The following is a 19524-nucleotide window of genomic DNA, read 5'->3' as shown; positions in this document are numbered from 1 at the left end:
TTGAGCGACCAAACCAGAAACGCACGCTCGGCGGTCGATTATCTCAACGGTTAGGACTTGAGGGCTCTCGATTTTGGCCGGCAGAATAGCCCAGCTCAAGCATCTGCTGCTGGGAGCTGAGGCCAGCGCCGGCCCGACGAGCGCGCTGAGGCATGAGCCTGATTTTAGAAGACGAACTCCGTGTCTAAGTGAGGATTCATCTGGTTGCATTGCTCTGGAGAACACAGACCGTTCAATTGTTGGTAAGTTCCAAGCACTTGTGCGTTTCTCACGATCGCCATTCCACTTGATAACGATGTGGTCGGGGCCTGGCATCCAGTGGATAATCAGTCCGTCAAGTCCGATATCCTCATTGCCGCCTTCCCCTAAAGCCCAAAAGCCGCTTTGAGTTGTGCTTGTGCGGCTACGGATCTTGGATCTGTTTTTTTGGGCGTTGGCTCCACATTGGCCTCTGTTTGGCCGCCATGACAACCTCGTCTCTGACTTAAGAAAGAGGGCGTGGTGCTGTCTTGGTCGCTCGTGGATCTTGATCCGGTTTTCGTGTTCTGTTTTCAGCTTGTTTGTGCCGCCCACTGAATTACCTTCACCCTCAAGATGTGTGACGATGATGTTGCCGCTCTGGTCGTGGACAACGGGTCCGGTATGTGCAAAGCCGGGTTCGCGGGTGACGATGCGCCTCGTGCCGTGTTCCCCTCGATCGTGGGCCGACCCCGTCATCAAGGTGTGATGGTGGGCATGGGCCAGAAGGACTCTTATGTAGGCGACGAGGCCCAATCCAAGCGAGGCATCTTGACCCTGAAGTACCCCATCGAGCACGGCATCGTGACCAACTGGGATGACATGGAAAAGATCTGGCATCACACCTTCTACAATGAGTTGCGTGTGGCCCCCGAAGAGCATCCCGTGCTCCTGACCGAGGCCCCTCTTAACCCCAAGGCCAATCGTGAGAAGATGACTCAAATCATGTTCGAAACCTTCAATACGCCCGCCATGTACGTGGCCATCCAAGCCGTGTTGTCCCTGTACGCTTCCGGTCGTACCACTGGTATTGTCTTAGATTCCGGCGATGGTGTGTCTCACACCGTGCCCATTTATGAAGGTAAGATTCGAGGGCCAAATATTATTATCAGAGCTGGGACTGCTGTAGAGGGTGACGACTGTCATATTGATCGAGCTCTTGATTAACCTTCAGGTTACGCCTTGCCCCATGCCATTCTGCGTCTGGATTTAGCCGGTCGTGACTTGACCGACTACCTGATGAAGATCTTGACTGAGCGTGGTTATTCGTTCACCACCACTGCCGAGCGAGAAATCGTGCGCGACATCAAGGAGAAGCTGTGCTATGTCGCCCTCGACTTTGAGCAAGAAATGGCCACCGCCGCCTCTTCCTCGTCGCTGGAGAAGTCCTACGAATTACCCGACGGACAGGTTATTACCATCGGTAATGAGCGATTCCGTTGCCCCGAGGCCCTCTTCCAACCCTCTTTCTTGGGTATGGAATCTTGCGGTATTCACGAGACCACCTACAACTCGATCATGAAGTGCGACGTGGACATCCGTAAGGACTTGTACGCCAACACTGTCTTGTCCGGCGGCACCACCATGTACCCCGGCATCGCTGATCGCATGCAAAAGGAGATCACTTCCTTGGCCCCTACCACCATGAAGATCAAGATCATCGCTCCTCCCGAGCGCAAGTACTCGGTCTGGATCGGTGGCTCCATTTTGGCTTCCCTCTCCACCTTCCAACAGATGTGGATCTCCAAGCAAGAGTACGACGAATCCGGCCCCTCCATCGTTCATCGCAAGTGTTTCTAAGCCGGGGCGATGAAATGCATCCCAACCGCTCGCTTACACTCCCAAAACTCTTATTACTACTTCTTCTGTCTCCTATACGGCTCATCAGCGATACTATTGACATTCCCCGAAAAAGACCCGCTCATGGCCATCTTATTGCAGACAAAATCTTATGTATTTTATTTGACTCTGTGATCTAAATATCCCTTGTAGAGCTCTCGCCATCTCGCTCACAATAGCAAAAAAGCAGCAGCTTTGACATGTGACTATGTAAAATTAATAATTATTAATGATGTAACATGATCAATAAAAATGGACAAATGATTATCATTGGCTTTGGGGCTTACGGGTGGTAGATGTGTTCTTGGTAGGCAAGACTCTTATTTAGCATTTCATATCTATGGCGACCTTCCCTTGGTAGCTCTCGTTAGGAGCGCTCGTTAGACGAGTAGTATTATACTCTATATATCGAAAATACAATCAATGTCGACACTACCTGCCGTCAGACAGGTATGGAAATTAGATGGATTGAACTCCAACCTATATTTTCCATAGTAATTCGGTTGTTTCATATGATGGTACGCAGACCCATGTTGCCACTCCGGAATTTTGCTATTCCACACTTGCGATTAAAAGGCATTAATTAGTCTTGCTTTGGTTGACGTTATTGTTCAGTTCAAAACAGGATTCATGGTGTACCTCGCTCATATATTTTACTATTCGTAACCTTGCCTTTTCTATTTTCTGCTTTTTTGCAGTCGTTTTTTGGACTAGTGTTACAGGTTGTCACTTGATTTGTCTCCTGATTTTGATCTTCTCAAGCCTATTTTGCCAATTCACAAATATTTCTTATATTTCAAGACGAAAAATTGTCTACTTTTTTAACCACCTGCTTGGGGAAAACAGGGAGGGTCCTTGCACTAAAGGCCGAGAGACAGTTGAAAAAAATAAAGATCGAAAACGTTTTGTTTCCCTTTTTTAATGCTTACAAATGAAACGCCACCGTCCTTATTTCTGCCGTGTATGTTGTTTCTCGTCGAGCTCAAATTTGATACTGCCATAACGAAGATTCGCAAGATTGCAACCTATATTCCTCTTCTTTGTAATACTTATCGATCCCATTCGGTTTGCGTTACTTTTCCTACTTGGAAAAAATTGGCAAAATTTGATTCTCAAATGAGCATGATACGTTTTGACTCTCTGCATGGTATTTCATTTGTAATAAACCATCAATAATGCTAACTGCATATGTATTTTTTCATTTCAATCCATTCTTGAGGGTCTCCAGCCTGGTGGCTTTTTCCTATGAATACCGGTTATTGTGTGATTGACGGTGAATTGCCTCGTGTGAAAATTCGTCTTACTCGAAGGACCATTTGTCAAGATGAAGCTTTACAATGAATATTATGACCTAGAATGGGATTTAAAGTTTGCATTATCGTGAAACAGATTTAAGCAAGAAAATAAGTGTTATATCGAACGAAGTTGAATTGGCATTTCTTGGTAATGATTTTGATATATTTCAATGTTGTACCCTTGCTTTAATTCATTTATGTGATTATGTTGACCTAAATCGTATGCCCATTTAGTGCACAAACAATCCAGGTAGGTAGCAAAAGCACGGACTGATATCGAGGTGAACCACTGCATGTAGATATTCATCACAGTTTCACCTCCTTTCACTTTTGGTAAGGCAGACTAGCTAGACGACTGGCTTTCTTGCGCATACCTGTGATGACTGACGAGAAAAAAGCCGTAGTAGCATAGCCATTGAGAGGGTTGGAAATTGTTTCAACCACAGAATTGTGCCATTATGTCAATAACAGGGGATATTGAACCGCTTCCGCCCAAACATCCTCGGAAATGGAGGCGAGTGCACGGATTTCAATTGCCCCTTCATCCCCAACAAGTCATGGCATGGGGCTTTCTGGCATTCTTCATTGCATTCACCTTTGGCATTCTCATCCCCTCACTACGAAGTGATGCCCATCTAACCTTATACATCGTGTTCGGTGTGCTCTACTCGCTCCATTTATTGTTCCATACGGTATCCATCGTTTTGGACCCGGCGGATCCAAATCTTCGACACCGCGAGGATCACCAACCCGTTCCCGAATTTGATCGCGCTAAACACAACCATGTGATTGAAAACGGTCGTTGTCACTTGTGTAACATCACGATTTCCTCTCAGAGAACAAAACATTGCTCAGTGTGTAACAAGTGCGTGTCAGTATTTGATCATCATTGTAAATGGTTGAACCAGTGTATCGGTCAGCGCAACTACCTTCCGTTTTTTGCCAGTGTCTTGACTGCTATATTCATGTCTGTGGCTTATGTCGGCATGACTATCACGGTCCTCGTTTTGTACTTCTGGCCAAGGCTGGATCTCTTGCATCCGTGGGAGCATCTGCATTTGGATCCAAAATTAAACAACTCCTCCAGCGACGCTCAAACCGCGACTGATATTCAATTCGAAATGTTCACCATTCCAATGCCAAATGACTTCTTTCTGGCCGTAACAACCGGCTCCGTGTTATTGGCTCTTTTTGCATTCATCCTTTTGGTTCATCTGTGTGTCTTTCACATGTACATCAACTGGTCTGGCATCACAACCTATGAATATGTACGAGAACAAAGACTACAAAGTGACGAGCAACTGCGCAATGAGTCCCAATCTAATGAGGGGAAGGACACTTCAATTGTCATGGCAAACCGGCCACGACGGCCCATTTGGAAATGCTGCCAGCGTGCAACGCAGGTGCGACCGGTGTCGGTCTCAAACTACCTAGAAAACCCACCCAAGCGACGGCGGACGGCCCTCAAGGGATCGGCCCATCGGAACGAGGATCAGCCTAAACCAAATGTGATAATTGCCATGTCAAAGGGCGATAAGGAACGCCAAGACGACGGAGTTGAATATCGACATCTACGAGCCTCTCCACGCCTCGAGGATCTCGATAGACTCGATACTTTGAAATGGACTAACCAGCCCTCTTCTGTGCCCAAATTGCCGGTAATTCCTGGAATAAAATCCCGCCAACCATCATTGCCAACCCCTCACCAAGCCATTGTTAGGGGAGATTCGAATGGCATCCAAAGTGTTCATGAACATCTTACTGAAGAGGACATGACCTCCGTGATCTCACATCGCATACCTATTGATTAATTATCCGTGAATGTTACTACATATTTTCTCATGTTTCGAAACTTCGAAGCCTGGAAGGATCCGCAAAAGACAAACAAATAACAAAGCCACGCCTCATCAGAACTATTCACCCCTTCAAAAGTGTCAATTTTTTTCGTCAGCAATAAAATACGTCATGTGATTGTGTTGCTTCGAGCGGATTAAATTCATCATGAAATGCTGCTTTATTGCTGTGCCGCACCCTTGTTTCGTGGCAATCCCCTCTGACATTCCCTTAATTGCTTTGAATGAATGACTAACGTAGCAAATCCATTTTTATAGTACACTAAATGAACACTACGTACATGCACAGGGGTCTGAGTCGAATTTATCAGATTTAACGGGTGGGGACCACTTTTATTCTTATACAGCATTTGCAATTTCCCATCCACTTCAATTGGAAAGCAAGCAACCGAAACCCGGGCAATTTTAGCCCAAAAACAAGCAAGGACCGTCCATTCCGAGACAAAAGATTGAAAGATTCTGAGTGGAAGATCTCTTTTATGCCAACTCCTTAATAGACTTTATTGTCGTCAAGATATTAAAGTCAGATGTTGACCCCCACCTTAATCGAAGGTCCTAAGGCCAAAAGTAAAAGTAAAATGCGTGGCAAAACGACAAAATGAACAAAGCTTACCAATACAATATGAAGATTGTGTGTTAACCGTCAAAGCTAAAATTACACAAGATTGGCAACTTTGCTGAATCTATTGGCCCAGGGAATTATGGTCCCATCACTTCCCTCCTTGTATTCCATCCTCTAGCTAATCTTATTTTGGGCAAGCTTGCTGGGGTACCGTATTGGTAGAGCAACCGCTTTCCAATTTGCGAATCCTGGTTCGATCCCAGGTGAGCCGAGTCCAAGCTTCTTTGCGGTGTTTAAATTACAGCATAAGTTGCTGCCTTAACAGCTTAAATGGGCGAACCTGCGATCATTCCCGAGGGTGAGGTAATAATTAATGTTGCACGTTTGGTTGCATCATCAGAAGCAAGTCGAGCGAGAGAGCTGTCTTCTGACTCCGAACAAACAAACAAACAAAGTTATTTTGGGCGTTAAAGTTGCTAGGGTGGGGCCATGTCCCAAAACAGCTTATCCTCAGATTCTCCAATACCGAAGAATGAAACCATTTGCTCGAGGCTCATGGGCTTGACCTACAAACAAGACAACTCAATAGAAATCTCGTCGGAATTACACATTAGATGTCACTTTTTTATTCATATTTAGGTAGCAGATGGATTTTATTGTAGTTCAGGAAAAGGGTAGAAAAAGATTATCTTGTTAAACGATTAGGGTATTCTCTCGATATTTGGCCTTGTCTCTTTTCTTTCAATCAGGGAGAACTATCACGAAGAAAAGGGGTACGTGAACTTGAACAATTGCAATTTCCATATTAAGATGTGATTTCACGACACATTTTTACACGCATTATGTGGATAATTTCTCTTGTTCAGCCTAGGCATACCTTGCAACTGTGACTGAAAAGAATTTATTCATAAGATGGTGAATTATGTTTTCTGAGAAGCACGGTTGCTTATATTGATGAAATGGTGGTTTTGTGACTCGTCAAAATTTCTCTTTCCGGCCATCTCGTGAAACGGACTTTACTTTAGTCGTTTTGTTGCTCGATTGCTGTTAGACCACGTTGTTGTTAGACTTCGTTGGACCACGTAAAAAGAAACAATTAAATGCAAGGTATCTAATATTATGTACTACTTTTATTTAGCTTCTCTTGTATGCTACGTAATGACAGGTCCGGGAGGACAGTTTTGGGCGCTTTCCTTCAACCTTAAGATTAATCACAATCATCTTCACGAATTGTGTTGTGGCATCATTTAGAGAATTCATTGTGAACTCATGTGCGTATTCGATCATGAACCAGTCAGGACTTTGGATGGCATATTCCGAAGTAAACTATGCCCAATACTTGAATTTGACCAAGTATGTGAGGGATTTTACGCTGCGTACCGCATAGGGTCGCCCTCCCATCATAGTAGCGCTAGAGACCCGACCACGTACTTCAATGTTGGGGCAATCTTTCCGTGGAGAGGCCACTCTCTCCATGCGCAGGTCCCTGATAAACTGGATGGAAGGAGGTGAGCAACATCGTCGCAAACGAACCGTCAAAATAACGGTTGCTCAGGATGAGTCATACACTGCTTGGTCCTTTATGGTTTGGATCCTTTGAAGAACCTGACATTGAAAATAGGATTGCCTTGTATGACTGTTCAAAAAGACGTTGAATGCCATGGTACTTAAAAAGGAAGAGATTTCTTAACCACATGATAAGAGATACGATATCGAATCAGCAATACATTTAGATAAGGTGTTGTACGTTCATGATTAATATCTAAATAGATCGTCTGGTCCTTAAAAACGCCTTGTTGGACAAAAAAAGCGTAATTGAAATAGTAATTATTTTTTTTTAAATATGAGATATTTCTATCTAGTATTTCAAGATTCAAAATATCTTAAGGTGCATACCATACTCTAAACACTAGAAGTGATGAGCAGAAATCTCGTGCCTCTTAGAATCTGCATCCAAAAATATGTTTTTATCTCTTACTTACCCTCAGAATTGAGTTTTTATATTAAAAAAAGAGGAAATTAGGTTTGATTGAGAGGGAATAAATTGCAACTAATTACTCCCCTGGAGGTAAAACGTGCGTGGTGAGAATAACTTATATGGCATAGAACTGGCAGCCTTTTACCTTAGCTACTTCAGGGATAGGAGGGGTGTGATGGGCTGCATACCAGATAGCAACCAAGAAGGGCACTATAGAGTCATTGATTTTACTTGTTTGACAGCCCCTAGTTCATAGAGTTCTACGGCACTATATTGGTTTTTGATTACTAATAAAACTAGCATATGAAGAAACGAAAATAGCCCATATTTTGCAACAAGGCATTTTCTTCTATCCTTCTTTGTTCCAATAGAAAAGAGCTAATATTACAAACATGAATTCTAATTGGTATTTTCTAGTCTTAAGCTAGCATTTTTTTAAATCCCATAATTTTAATTGCATTGCTCAAGAAATATCTACTTTGATATATGAAATAACAAGAGTTGACTGAAAAATTTCTACTCACCAATGAGCTTATTTTCTTGATGTAGTCACGGAAATATCTAGAGACGTGGACTGTAAAAGGGAGCAAAAATTTCTTATCTCCTAAACTGTTCACTTTATTCCAGATAGGCACTTTATATGACCACAATATCTTATTGAATTAATGAACTTGGCCAAATTTGAGCCCAAAACTAAACTGAGGAAACTCAGGAGATCTGTCCAAAGTTATGTAGTAAACACTGTATTAGATTCGAATTTTTGGCCCTGCTCTTGGTCAGCAACATAAGCTTTTAGCAACATAACTTTGAAACGAACCCCTTTACAGGTAAATAATATAAAGATGACCTGCTTTTAGTTAAAGATATCTATCTTTCATATTTTAATACATTCATTTGAAAAGTGGCTCAGAGTTGCTACGACCAAGAGCGGGCCGATTTGGCGGGAATCTCGTTCACAGTCCATATTTCTAGAATTTTGTGACGTAGTCAAGTAAACCGCTCACCAAGACTCGAATGAACGGCATTTTCGTACTTACTGGGGAAAAAATAATCCTTAAATATTGATTTTTGATCGATAAATGACAAGCCATTCATGATATTTGATAAAAAGCAAAAGATGTTATCCGAATTTCTACTCATTTTGAGCTAATTTAAAGACATTCTCAAATTGTCTGATTTGTAACCTGCTTAAGAGGTTGGGATAGTTTCAATTGAGTTTTAGCGTGCGGTTTTCCTAGAGTTTGTGACTGGACCGTGCCTCGGATTTTGTCCTCGACTGACCAGCCCTAAGACCAATGCCGGTACCTGAAGCCGTAAGATGGACCCAATAACGTTATCTGTCCCATCCATGATCCCTTGAAAACAAGCCGTCACGGCTTACATGGATCAATGGGCTCGTATCATATATTCGAGACCAAAATACATACATACAAACATAAATTCCAAAAGTTCAAAAAAGGAAGCCCAAACTAGCTAAATTTTGATTGGGGAAAGAATTATACGGTTTCTTTTAAAGATTCCACTAAGGTAATTGTCAAAATCACAATGGAGCCTGGATTTAACAGCGTTACGTGGCGCATTGACTGACCTGCCACGTCGATAATTAATCCGGAAATTTACGTCCTTTTTGACTCCCTTTCTGCAACTGGGAACGTATTACCTAACATTTTAAGACGAAAGAACTATAACTATTATCTAATACTATACAATCCATATAATGTCTGACCTACCCAAGAATTTCACTCGGTGGATTTGGGTAGCCCTTGAAAGAAATATTGGTCTGCAATCATGTTCAAAAACTTGCCTACGGATTAACTCCCATGAATATAAAAGGGCTCACGGTGGTTATAATATCTGGTTACGTGTTTGCTTCAATACCAAGACATGTAAATATGTTTTTCTTTGTCAAAGAGGCAAAAGAAACAACTTTTGCGAAGAAAACGCGTGCTTAAAAGTAGCTCAGATAGTGTGTTAAATCGCTTAAAATACATTTAAACGGATATCTGTCAAAAACGTATTCAAACAGCATTAAAAGTAGTCTTAGTTATGCATTGATATGAAATTAAACTAACATCTACTTTGCAGATGCTTAGTTATCAGAGTTAACTACAAATGCGACTAGCCATAGACCACTGGAATTTGGAGCGGTCTTTGGACGAGCCAGAGCCAACCTTTCGAAGAGTCAGGGGCAAGGCGTTGAATTACGGATTGGCGACGTCTGACTCAAAATAAAGATGCGCAAAAATCCTCTAAAATCAAATATGCATAAAATTGGCTAAAAAATACATAAAAGCTAGTCAAAAAATCCATACAATGTTCTTAAGCGGGGATAGTAACAACAATCTTGAAAACAACAAAAGGGCAAATGACAGCGTAACAGAACAATGCACATTTCATTTACAGAAGCAAAGCAAATATTGTTGCATTATCATTTGATTCCGCTTGTGAGCTTCAGATAAGTTCATCCTTTCAATTCAGTCATAAGTAGACTCCGATATACCGCACTAACCAGTTTTCTTCCCAATGCCTCAGCTCAGCTCTTTAGCACATCCGAACAGTCAAAGATCCTGCAACTTGTTTTGTGCTCGACGTGAACGCTAATATTTTGTCGGGGGTCTAGTCATCAGTATTGGACAGTTGCGCAGACAATCAAATTAAAAGAAAACTTGTTCCCGAACCGGCTGATTTTTACAGACATTTTCACATTTCTTCATTGGTGGCTGCCCGAGTAGGTAAAGGGGCGAGTGAGCCTTGCCGTCAAGGGATGTCGGAAAACACATTTTCCAATAGGCAATGTCATTGTTAGGCATCAGATTGGTTCCCTGTCTGTGGGTGGGTTTAGCACCCAAAATTTTTGATAAGGAAGGTCACGGAGAAGAATCAAACGCGATTAAGATGATGAAAAAGGAGAGGACCCAAATGGAGCCCAATCGGGTGTTTCTCAGGGCTCAATTTTGGGTCCTCTCCTTTCCATCATCTTCATTGCTCCGCTTCAGAAGCTTGGTAGTTTTAATGTCAGTATATCTTCCTGTGCTGATGATACAAAATTGGTAGTTGGTAGGATTGGTCAGAATTCCGGTTGTCTGGTAGAGGTCCTAGACAAAATCTACTGTTGGGTTGCTGCGAGTAATATAGCACTGAATGGAATCCGCTCAATAACGTTCGGGTCGACGCCAATAGACACTCCACTATTAGATGATGAAGGTAAGGGCATTCATCAAGTCTCATCCATGAAGGATCTAGGTGTAGTCCTCCAAGATAATGGAAAGTTCGATGAGCATGTCCAGTTGAAAGTTGCTAAAGCTTTTTCAAACATGTGGTTGGATATATCGCACGTTTAAGTCCACAGATAGTATCACGATGTCAAAGAGACTTCTCTGTCTTCCTGTCACTTTTAACACACATTTCTTGATTTGCTTTGAGATGCTGGACCAAGGAATACTAGAGCTCCGTGGAAATACCACTACAAATGGGATCGTACGTGAGTAGTCCTATGCCATTACTGAACACGTTGGCTTAAGTCGACTTTACATACTCTACATAGAAACACTTTATTTGTTGCTTGTTACCGCATAGAGAGACGATCCAATAAATTATTCAGTCCGAGTTAAGTTTCTTCAGTTTTTCTCTCCTGTTCTCTTGTTTGCCTTGGCAGCATGAGAGGCTGAATTAGCTTCGGCGCAGAGATTCTTCCCAAAACAATTGAACATCTGTTGGGCCATTTTCTTCATAATATCCACAAACTCATGGCCCTCTGAGCACGAAGTGTTCATCAAATTGTTGCCCATTACATCACCTTGCAAACTTTTAAGAAAGGCCTCGGCAAATGTCTCCCTTGCACTTCGAAATGAAATCAAGAGCTTCTTCAGCTCTACAATATTTGTTAAGTCATTATAAAAGGACCAAATCCGAAGGCAAGCGAGAAAAACCAAATCACTTGGCTTTTTCAGGCCTCCACGATTTACTTGATTGAGGAATTTAGCTTGGAGAGGGTTATTGTATTCTATATCGACTTCATCAAACACAACCTCCAAATCCGAAGCACTTGTCAGGATAATTTTGCATTCCGTGCACGATTGCCTGGCTGATACTGATTTGACCAGGTATCCAGCAACATAATAAATTATATTCCTGTCTCCAATGTCCTCGATCTCTTTGATAGGAAATAGAAGGGTGCTCACCTTCTGGAGTGCTTTCAAATTTTCTTCCACGTCGGTGGCACTGTCCACGTTCATGACGGCTTTTAAATCTGACATGGTTATATTGCTGAACCCCTTATCAACGATCGTAATTTAATGTTCTTTTCTGACTCCAATATTTGCCTTAGAGAAATCCAATAATTTCCCCCAGATAATTGACGGTACCATCCAAATCGTCTTTCTATGGGATCTGACTGAAACTTGCCGAGTATCACGTATCCGAAACCATGGTTTTTGAGTAAATCAACAGACAGTTCCATGGCCACTTTGGTTGTTTGTTTCACTGCCATAAAAGTTTCACTAGTAAGACCAGTCTTCTTCCTTTTGGAAGTCTCTAGATTGCTCCATTTCTCGATCCAATTTAGGAAGGCTTCAAGAAACTTCATTGATTCGCAATCCGGCGATGTGATTGTCAACATTCGGGAATCTCTTTTGATAAGGTTGAGTTTTGGATTTGTCACATTCATCACATTCCAAGAATATCGAACTGTCTTCAAGAACTCTACTGTCTCCATCCATTCAGGATTGTCTAAAGATTCAGAGTAAAACTCAAGGGCATTAATAGTAGAGTCATGAAATAGACTGTCTGCCAGTTTGGTCTTAGTGCGCTCAATTTTAGCGGGATGAAGTACTTTGTTAGAAAGTTTGTAAGCCATCTTCAAGGGCTTTCCAGATTCCAACCTAAACACATCTTCGATGTGGCTAATGGACGGATGGATCAATCGTTTTGGATCGTCCCAACTCGGACAGATTAAGTCTCGTTTGTTGATGAAAAAGATGAAAATATTCTTGAAATTGTGGACAGGATCAAAATGAAGGAAAAGAGGTCCTTTAGTGATCGGATGCGCAACGCTTGGCTTCAAAGACCCTCCACAAATATTCGAATAGAATCTCCGATTTGGAGAGGCATTGTCGGCAGACAAAAGCACCACCTCAAAGCCAATGTCATGAAGAACTTTGAGAGTTTCTTGGATGCATTCATCAATCTTCTTTGCGTCTAAGTTCGTCACCGGAAATAGAGCCACAACATCGAGATACTTTCCTCCAATGGAGGCTATAATGAAGGTCAAGACAGTTTTACTGCCTTTTCCATCCTCATTTCCAAAGAATCTTCCACCAACGAATTCGAATCTCGATGCGCAATAAATTTCGTCAAACATTAACACCACTTTTCTGTCCCGAATGGACAGGTTCTGAATTCGTTTTCTGAGATATTCCTTCGTTGATTTTCCTATACCATTGTCAGTTTCCAACGAAGCAGTGAGACGCTTAATGTGACTTTCAGAGGGTAGAGTCAAAATATTTTCTTGAATGATCTGGCGATAGAGTGATGGTGAATTGGCTCTCCACATTGCGGCACAAACCAGAAGATCAGTGGAGTACCGTCCTCCTGAGTTAGACTTTCCAGCCAAGTGGATCTGTTCGAGACAAAAATTGACCTTCCGACTTTGAATCTCACTCATTTCTAGCTGGGAAATCGATTCCATAAAATCGGAGACAATCAGATCAAGGGAAAGGCAGCCGGAATTGAAATCTTGGTGCTTGGCTTTGAGGAAACTTAAAATATTTACGATTTCCGTAATTGACGACAGAGTATCTCGAGCTATGTGACGGACAAGCTCCACAGACACTCTTCTGTTGCGGACCACCATAACAGATTGCATGTTAGCTTTGATTGTCAAGCAAAATTGAACTTCTATCTTTGAAGCATCGGTTTCATCCAAAGATATATATCGTATCTTGCTCTCTTGAACTAAGCATTCCACTCCGGCGGGCAAGCAAGCACTTTTGGCTTTCGTCACAATGTCTTGCAAAGAAGCAATGGATTCCATAATGAAAATCTGATCAATTTGCTTATGGAGCACTCTCTTTTCAACCTCCAACCTCGACGACGAGGAAGCCAGTCCGGATCTGGGGTTGGGACAAGTCTTGGATAAGTAGGAGCGGGTATTTGGAAACTGTGAGGGAATGGCTGCTTGAAGTAAGCGCTTTCGACTTAGGTGTCCACTGTCACTCCGTCTTCGTTTGCGACGTGGGTTAGAGTCGCGGCTCTCCATATCAAAATCGGCTGGCACAAAATGTAGGGAACACACACGGGGACTTGAATAACTTTTTGGATCCTAATCTCGAGGAATGGCGCGGGTCCAATGTCGGTACATCTCGGGGTCATTTGGAAACTTGTGAAATGACAATATCACGTTGGGGTCTCGGGAGGTGGCATCGTACCCAGATTTACAACCTGGTACAGAACAGCGAAACCCCATGATTCACCCTTGAGGACGATGGGGACTTTTCCTGGAGCAATTTTTCCCCCATTGACCACAAGAATCAGCCCGCCATTTCCAGCGAAAAAGGGGCATGTTTGTTTATTTTGACCGGCTTTTATTTGCCAGTCTCGGACAACTAGCGTACGATCGATAAGAAAGGTTGGGAGAGTGATATTTCCACGAAGCTTTAGTGTCCCTTGGCTGGACCTATGTCTTTGATGAATAAGTACTCCATGGTCTATTTTCTAGACTTGATTTTTCGCATGGTTGTGTGGTCTGGAATGTTGAGGACAGACCTTGGGCATTCGTCAAATCTTCCACTTTAGACAAATCCGGGTGAAGCAATGCAAACGCAGCAACTACCACTCTTTTTGTTCACGCACAAAATGTTTCACTTTTTCTTTTTTTCTGTTTTCTTTTTCTTCTTAGCGATAAGCAGCCGTCAAGATAGTGCTACAGAGAATTTGCTTTAAAAAAGATGTAAAATTTCTTGCTAAAGCAATGGAGTATTGTGAAATTTTCGATCGCTTTCAGGAGGGACCTGTTTGTGGCCCGGTTTGTCCGATTATTCAGAATTTTATTGTGTGTCTCAGATGTATGTTTCAGCTCGATTGTTCTGGGACTTCATCATATTGTCCCAAATAGAAACCTGTGTATCCAAAAGAATGATACAATAGAGAGAAACCACGAAAATAAGGACTCAAACATCTCACCTCAAATCTAATGTTGCAATGGAATGAAATATTGAGGCGTCACCATTCTTTTAGAGTCAAGTCGATTGCTTTCCACATAATTATATTATTTTTTCACGATTTTATTGACCAATTGGGTTCCATGTTGTTTCACTACGTAAAAATAATGTTTATAATGACCATCAACTTTGCTTCTTGACATTGTCAGATCTGCTGACGTTCGTCAGTTTCGAGATGCTAGCTATGATGGCAATGACCATCGAAGCAGAAAAGGCCCAAAAGACAAACTCCTTCGGCATTTTCAAACCTTCCAGAGAACCATAATACACTAGTAGCATCAACACTGCTCCGCATCGCACAATTTCGGAAAACCAATCCCATGGGCGTTTGTCACAAATGAAGCCCAAGTTGGTCAAGGTCCAAATGATGAGTCCAATCACTACCAAAGCGGTAGTTTGTGACATAACCTGAAACGGGGAAAATCAGACAGACGTCATTAGCGGTTCACCCTGCTATCAATAAAGGCTAAATCACCATAGTGAAGCGTGAAAAGTAGTCAAAAACAATGACAACCAAGACAAAATGGGCGGCAGCGTATACTTTGGTCCAAACCGGGATTTGAGGGTTGTACCTTGTTCGAGTTTGCCGCTAAAGTGAGGATATTGACAAAGAAAATGAGAGGAGGTAAGACACATTGCGAATAAAATACGATATAGGTATATGGAATTGTACCTCTGGCACCTGCTCAAGATCCCCCAACCTTTCTGTGCCTGGGAACCATCCTGGGCCCTTCAGGAGAGCTGAAATCTTGTCAGACCATGTGTTCATGGAATAAGCCTTCTGGAACACTTTGTAATAATACTCGACCTGAAATTCGACGATTGGAATTAACCCAAAGGATTTACAGTATTTTGTTCTTTTCAGCTTCTTACTTGATGTCTAAATGGGTTGAAATATTGAGGTTGGTCCACCAAGCCATAGACGACGCCACCATCATCATGACGCTCCCAAGCAAATGTTCCAAAAATCATATCCCAAATGATCAAAACTCCAGCATAGTTCGTATCCAGACAATACCGATTAGAACCTACAATAGGATGTTTCCCTTCTGAATTTCGAAGTAGTTTATGAGAATTCGTCGAACTAACCATGATGAACTCGATGATGTTGAGGAGTGTTCAAAATGTATTCCAGAGGTCCAAGAGTTGTTACAACTTCTGTATGAAGCCAAAACTGGTACATTACATTAAATTGCATGTGAACAATCACGTGTGTCGGAGGGACGAAGAAAGCTAATGGCAAGTAGAACGGCTGAAAGGGTAAACATCTTTGTATATTTTGGTCATTTTTGTTAAGTTCTGAAGTAGATAACAAAGTTATCGAACTCTAACTTGAACGCACGTAAATACTGTGCCAATACACAGGGCAATAGTAACAACAGTACAAGTAAAAAAAAATACAAGAATTCGTTTCTTTTTTCGAAAAAGGAACTGTAATGCAATTAAATTCTAAAATGGTGTTGTTGTGACAACACAAAAACCCCAAAAATACTCGTTACTCGTTCCTTTTTTTCACGCTCCAGAGTGGACTTATTTTTCGTTTCTCTCAACTGAGGAAACTTGAAGTTTGTTCTGAACAACATTGACAGTGTTTGTTGTTTCAAATCCTGCTATTTGGCCATACTTTGTTCTTTATATTTGCTCATTTAAATCCTGTTGGAAAAAAAGATCTGATTCAGAACAAAATCTTCCTTTGCTTGAGGATGTTCCACCAAATTTCCCAACTCTTCCTATTTCCATGTATTAAGGCACAAATTTCTAACACGGAAGCTTTATAAGCTTGAGATATCCTAATACTGTTTTTCATCATAACTTTTTGTTGAGATCAGGAAGACATCTTAGTTTTCGATGTGAAATACCTAAATGATATTTGATCCAGAGAAAAGGTAAAGCATTTAATAATGTTCCTCAGTAACTATTAAGAAAGAGACTAAATATTTAAGAAATGCATTCAGCAAAAAATCAGCTTTTTGAGTCGATTTTTCAATAAAGCAAAATGGATGTTTTAACGTAACCTAATATATAAAACCTAAATCATTAAAACTATCTTATATACGATGAAATAGATGTTTATAACGTAAATATAAATTTCAACCCTTTAAATATGTCGTTCGCCTCCCAAGTTTCAAAAATTCAAGAGTCATGTTAATTTTGCAACATTAACATTGTTTTAGTTCCGACTTTAAGGACAACTTATTTTCCTATCATGCATTTCCAGTGACTTGGCCAACATCTTGCCAAATAAACATGGCCAAGAATGGGAGTAATGCAATGCCAAGCAAATTAACAATATCAATGATCATTAAAGTGACATGTTGACAAGAAAGCTCCAAACTTTTAGGACTTTTTGAAGCAAAAAGCAGTAATTGTGACGTATAACGTCATGACATTTTTTGACGAGTAACGGTTGTGTAATGAATTGCTTTTTTTTTGGTCAAAGTAATTGTAACTGTAATTCGTTCCTCTTATTGAGTAACCACTAACGCCCTGCCAATGAATCATGCACGGCATCTATATTGTTGCAACTTTCAACTATGCTCTCAAGGCTTTCAAAGACCGTCTTGATATCAGTAAATCAAGAAGTTCCATTTTTGCTCCCTTAAAGTTTTTAGTTGTCGATCAAATCCTATAAAATGACACTTAAGACACACTTAATGGCACATCAGACCCAATATCAAAATCATTAATTATGTTAGTTGCACCTTCAGTAGAAATTTCATGGACACATAAAGTGGCTACTTAGCTATTGCAAGTCGTGGCAAGAGCAGGCCGATTTGGCGGGAAGCTCGTTCACAATCCATATTTCCAGAAATTCGTGCCTAGGTTTAACTTAAAGATAATTGGCCCCAGATCTCCAACCATCACAAAAAACAGCTTACAGGACCCTCAGGAAGGATCTTGGTCTGAAGTTGAGACCAAAAAGCTACCGTCACCTCCTATCGAAAGCCACCAAGGAGAAACGAAATGTCTGATACAACAAACTCTTAACCGCCTCAAAGCTTCTAAGTGGTATTGACGGATGAAAAGATTTTCACAGTCGAGCCTAAAATGAACAGAAAAACTGATTGGTCCAATGTCAAAGATCACATACATTCAACTTGTAATAGCTACGTAGCCGCCTTATATATATCCATGAAATTTCTGGCGAAGGTGCAACTAACGTTTCTGATGATTTCGACATTCTGCACTTTTAGTCTGATGTGCCATTAAGTGTGTTTTAAGTGTCAGTTTATAGGGTTTGATCGACAACTAATTTTTTTTTTGTAAAGCAAAACTGGAACTTCTTAATTTACTGTTATCAAGACCGTCTTTAAAAGTCTTGAGAGCATAGTTCAAAGTTACCTAATAACATTCTAAGCACCGTGTATCATGCTTTGCTCGCCACACCAGTGCCAGTAATGCAATTTTGGCATTTCAAAACAATTTTACAATGAACTGAGGAATGGTCAGCTTCCTTTAAAAATGTTTGAAACTATAAACTTACATCCTTGAAACTGATAGGCACAGGTTTTGTTAATACCAAAGCTTGCCTTAACGTTCTGGATTATGAGAGCTCGTTATTATGTTGCTGGCTTGCTTTTGATGGAAGAGTAAATATATTGCCCTTCAATTCAATTCCATTGATTTGAAATCATGAGATAGAAGTAAAGAGCAAACTGAAATGGGAACTTGAAGAACGGGTTCTTACCCATGATTGAAAGGCCTTCATGAAAGGTTGTCTTAGAGCCGTTGTCAAATTGAATTCTTCTGAGCTGTGGTGAACTTGATGCGAGGCCCATAAGATGTTTAGTTCTAAAACCAGATACCGAATAAACAGTAGTAAAACAGTTGTTTCTATAGAATAATATTCTCCGTCTATGGCATTACCGTGAGAAGCTCGATGAACCCAATAGAAGGACAAATCGCATCCAAGGGCGGCGATGATCCAAGTCCAAACCGAATCCCAAGGAAGCTCGTAGATGCAATAATTATCGTAGATGTAGATATAGAAGAACATCAGCATATTTTTCATGGTGGCACTATTCAGATAAAAAAAACGAAAGATGATCTAATATAACATTTGAGGACTGAAAAGATCGCAAAGTGAGCACCATCCTTGATCCTTATGACAAAGAAGAGCAAATTGTGAAACTAATGAAAGTGTTCTACTTACTCTCGAATATTCATGAAATAACCATTGGCGACCGACATCAAACCATCATTGAATCTAATCCCCGGCTTACCCTTCAGAAGCAACCCTATATGTTCCAAAATTACAAGAACCAAAAAGTATGGCCCAGCCTGAATGCAAAAGAAAATAAGCGGATTCACTAGAAAGCGATACGTTCCAGCAATTTGGGCCGCCTAAACATCACGGTTTTCTAATTAAAAATTTCGATCACTTACTTGCTGAATGTAGTTGCGCTCTGGTAAATCGGGGATTGTCTTGAACATGGAGTCATAAGGGTTGACAGCGTAAAACAAGGATCCGAAGCCATCTCGCACTTCCTTGAAGGAAACCATTTTGCTCAGGAGCCTTCTCGCGGCTAATGGTGGTGAGGAAAATGAGGTTTGTACTATTTAAAGAAGTGATGAGGGCGTGCATAGATAAGACCTCTGTATTTGAGTTGTGCGTACGTTTATTGTTGGACTAATCAGCTATAAGATGCTTCGAATAAGAGACTAGAAAGCAGATTGACTCTTGAATCGAAGTCCGACAGGGCCATTCAGAAGGAAGTTTCATGATGAGATTTAATTATCTACAAGTCAAAAGTTTATGCGG

The 19524-nt window shown here is 41.2% G+C and overlaps 3 protein-coding genes across 3 annotated transcripts; 2 read left to right on the top strand and 1 right to left on the bottom strand.

Moving 5' to 3' along the window:
• The first annotated feature begins 85 nt into the window (after window positions 1-85).
• LOC131885791 (actin, clone 403) lies at window positions 86-2124 on the top strand. The gene is made up of 3 exons (XM_059233960.1): window positions 86-242; window positions 556-1099; window positions 1193-2124. Exons 2-3 carry the CDS (start codon window positions 595-597, stop codon window positions 1816-1818), a joined length of 1131 nt encoding a protein of 376 aa, XP_059089943.1. The 5' UTR covers window positions 86-242; window positions 556-594; the 3' UTR covers window positions 1819-2124.
• Window positions 2125-3530: 1406 nt separating this feature from the next.
• LOC131885766 (palmitoyltransferase ZDHHC11-like) lies at window positions 3531-5130 on the top strand. Its single transcript, XM_059233922.1, has one exon. It carries the CDS (start codon window positions 3611-3613, stop codon window positions 4961-4963), a length of 1353 nt encoding a protein of 450 aa, XP_059089905.1. The 5' UTR covers window positions 3531-3610; the 3' UTR covers window positions 4964-5130.
• Window positions 5131-14870: 9740 nt separating this feature from the next.
• Window positions 14871-19308, bottom strand: LOC131885759 (alkylglycerol monooxygenase-like). Its single transcript, XM_059233910.1, has 9 exons — window positions 19149-19308; window positions 18916-19043; window positions 18630-18781; window positions 18451-18554; window positions 15852-16014; window positions 15636-15790; window positions 15436-15570; window positions 15238-15351; window positions 14871-15170 (listed from the first exon to the last, which is right to left on the bottom strand). The coding sequence occupies exons 1-9, from the start codon at window positions 19263-19265 to the stop codon at window positions 14886-14888; spliced, it is 1353 nt and encodes a 450-aa protein (XP_059089893.1). The 5' UTR covers window positions 19266-19308; the 3' UTR covers window positions 14871-14885.
• Window positions 19309-19524: the final 216 nt, after the last annotated feature.

Source organism: Tigriopus californicus, chromosome 1 (genome assembly GCF_007210705.1).
Source record: "Tigriopus californicus strain San Diego chromosome 1, Tcal_SD_v2.1, whole genome shotgun sequence".
NCBI classification, from domain to species: Eukaryota; Metazoa; Arthropoda; class Copepoda; order Harpacticoida; family Harpacticidae; genus Tigriopus; species Tigriopus californicus.
Note: the sequence above shows the minus strand (reverse complement) of the source record. Positions and strands in the feature narration are given on the sequence as shown.

Excerpts from the sequence above, each read along its gene's own strand:
- LOC131885791 (XM_059233960.1), top strand. The coding sequence starts at position 595 with ATGTGTGACGATGATGTTGCCGCTCTGGTCGTGGACAACGGGTCCGGT. Across the intron at positions 1,100-1,192 it reads CACCGTGCCCATTTATGAAG|GTTACGCCTTGCCCCATGCC; the intron begins GTAAGATTCGAG and ends ATTAACCTTCAG.
- LOC131885766 (XM_059233922.1), top strand. The coding sequence starts at position 3,611 with ATGTCAATAACAGGGGATATTGAACCGCTTCCGCCCAAACATCCTCGG.
- LOC131885759 (XM_059233910.1), bottom strand. The coding sequence starts at position 19,265 with ATGGTTTCCTTCAAGGAAGTGCGAGATGGCTTCGGATCCTTGTTTTAC. Across the intron at positions 15,791-15,851 it reads ACATCATCGAGTTCATCATG|GTTCTAATCGGTATTGTCTG; the intron begins GTTAGTTCGACG and ends ATCCTATTGTAG. Across the intron at positions 15,352-15,435 it reads ATCTTGAGCAGGTGCCAGAG|CGGCAAACTCGAACAAGGTA; the intron begins GTACAATTCCAT and ends TCCTCACTTTAG.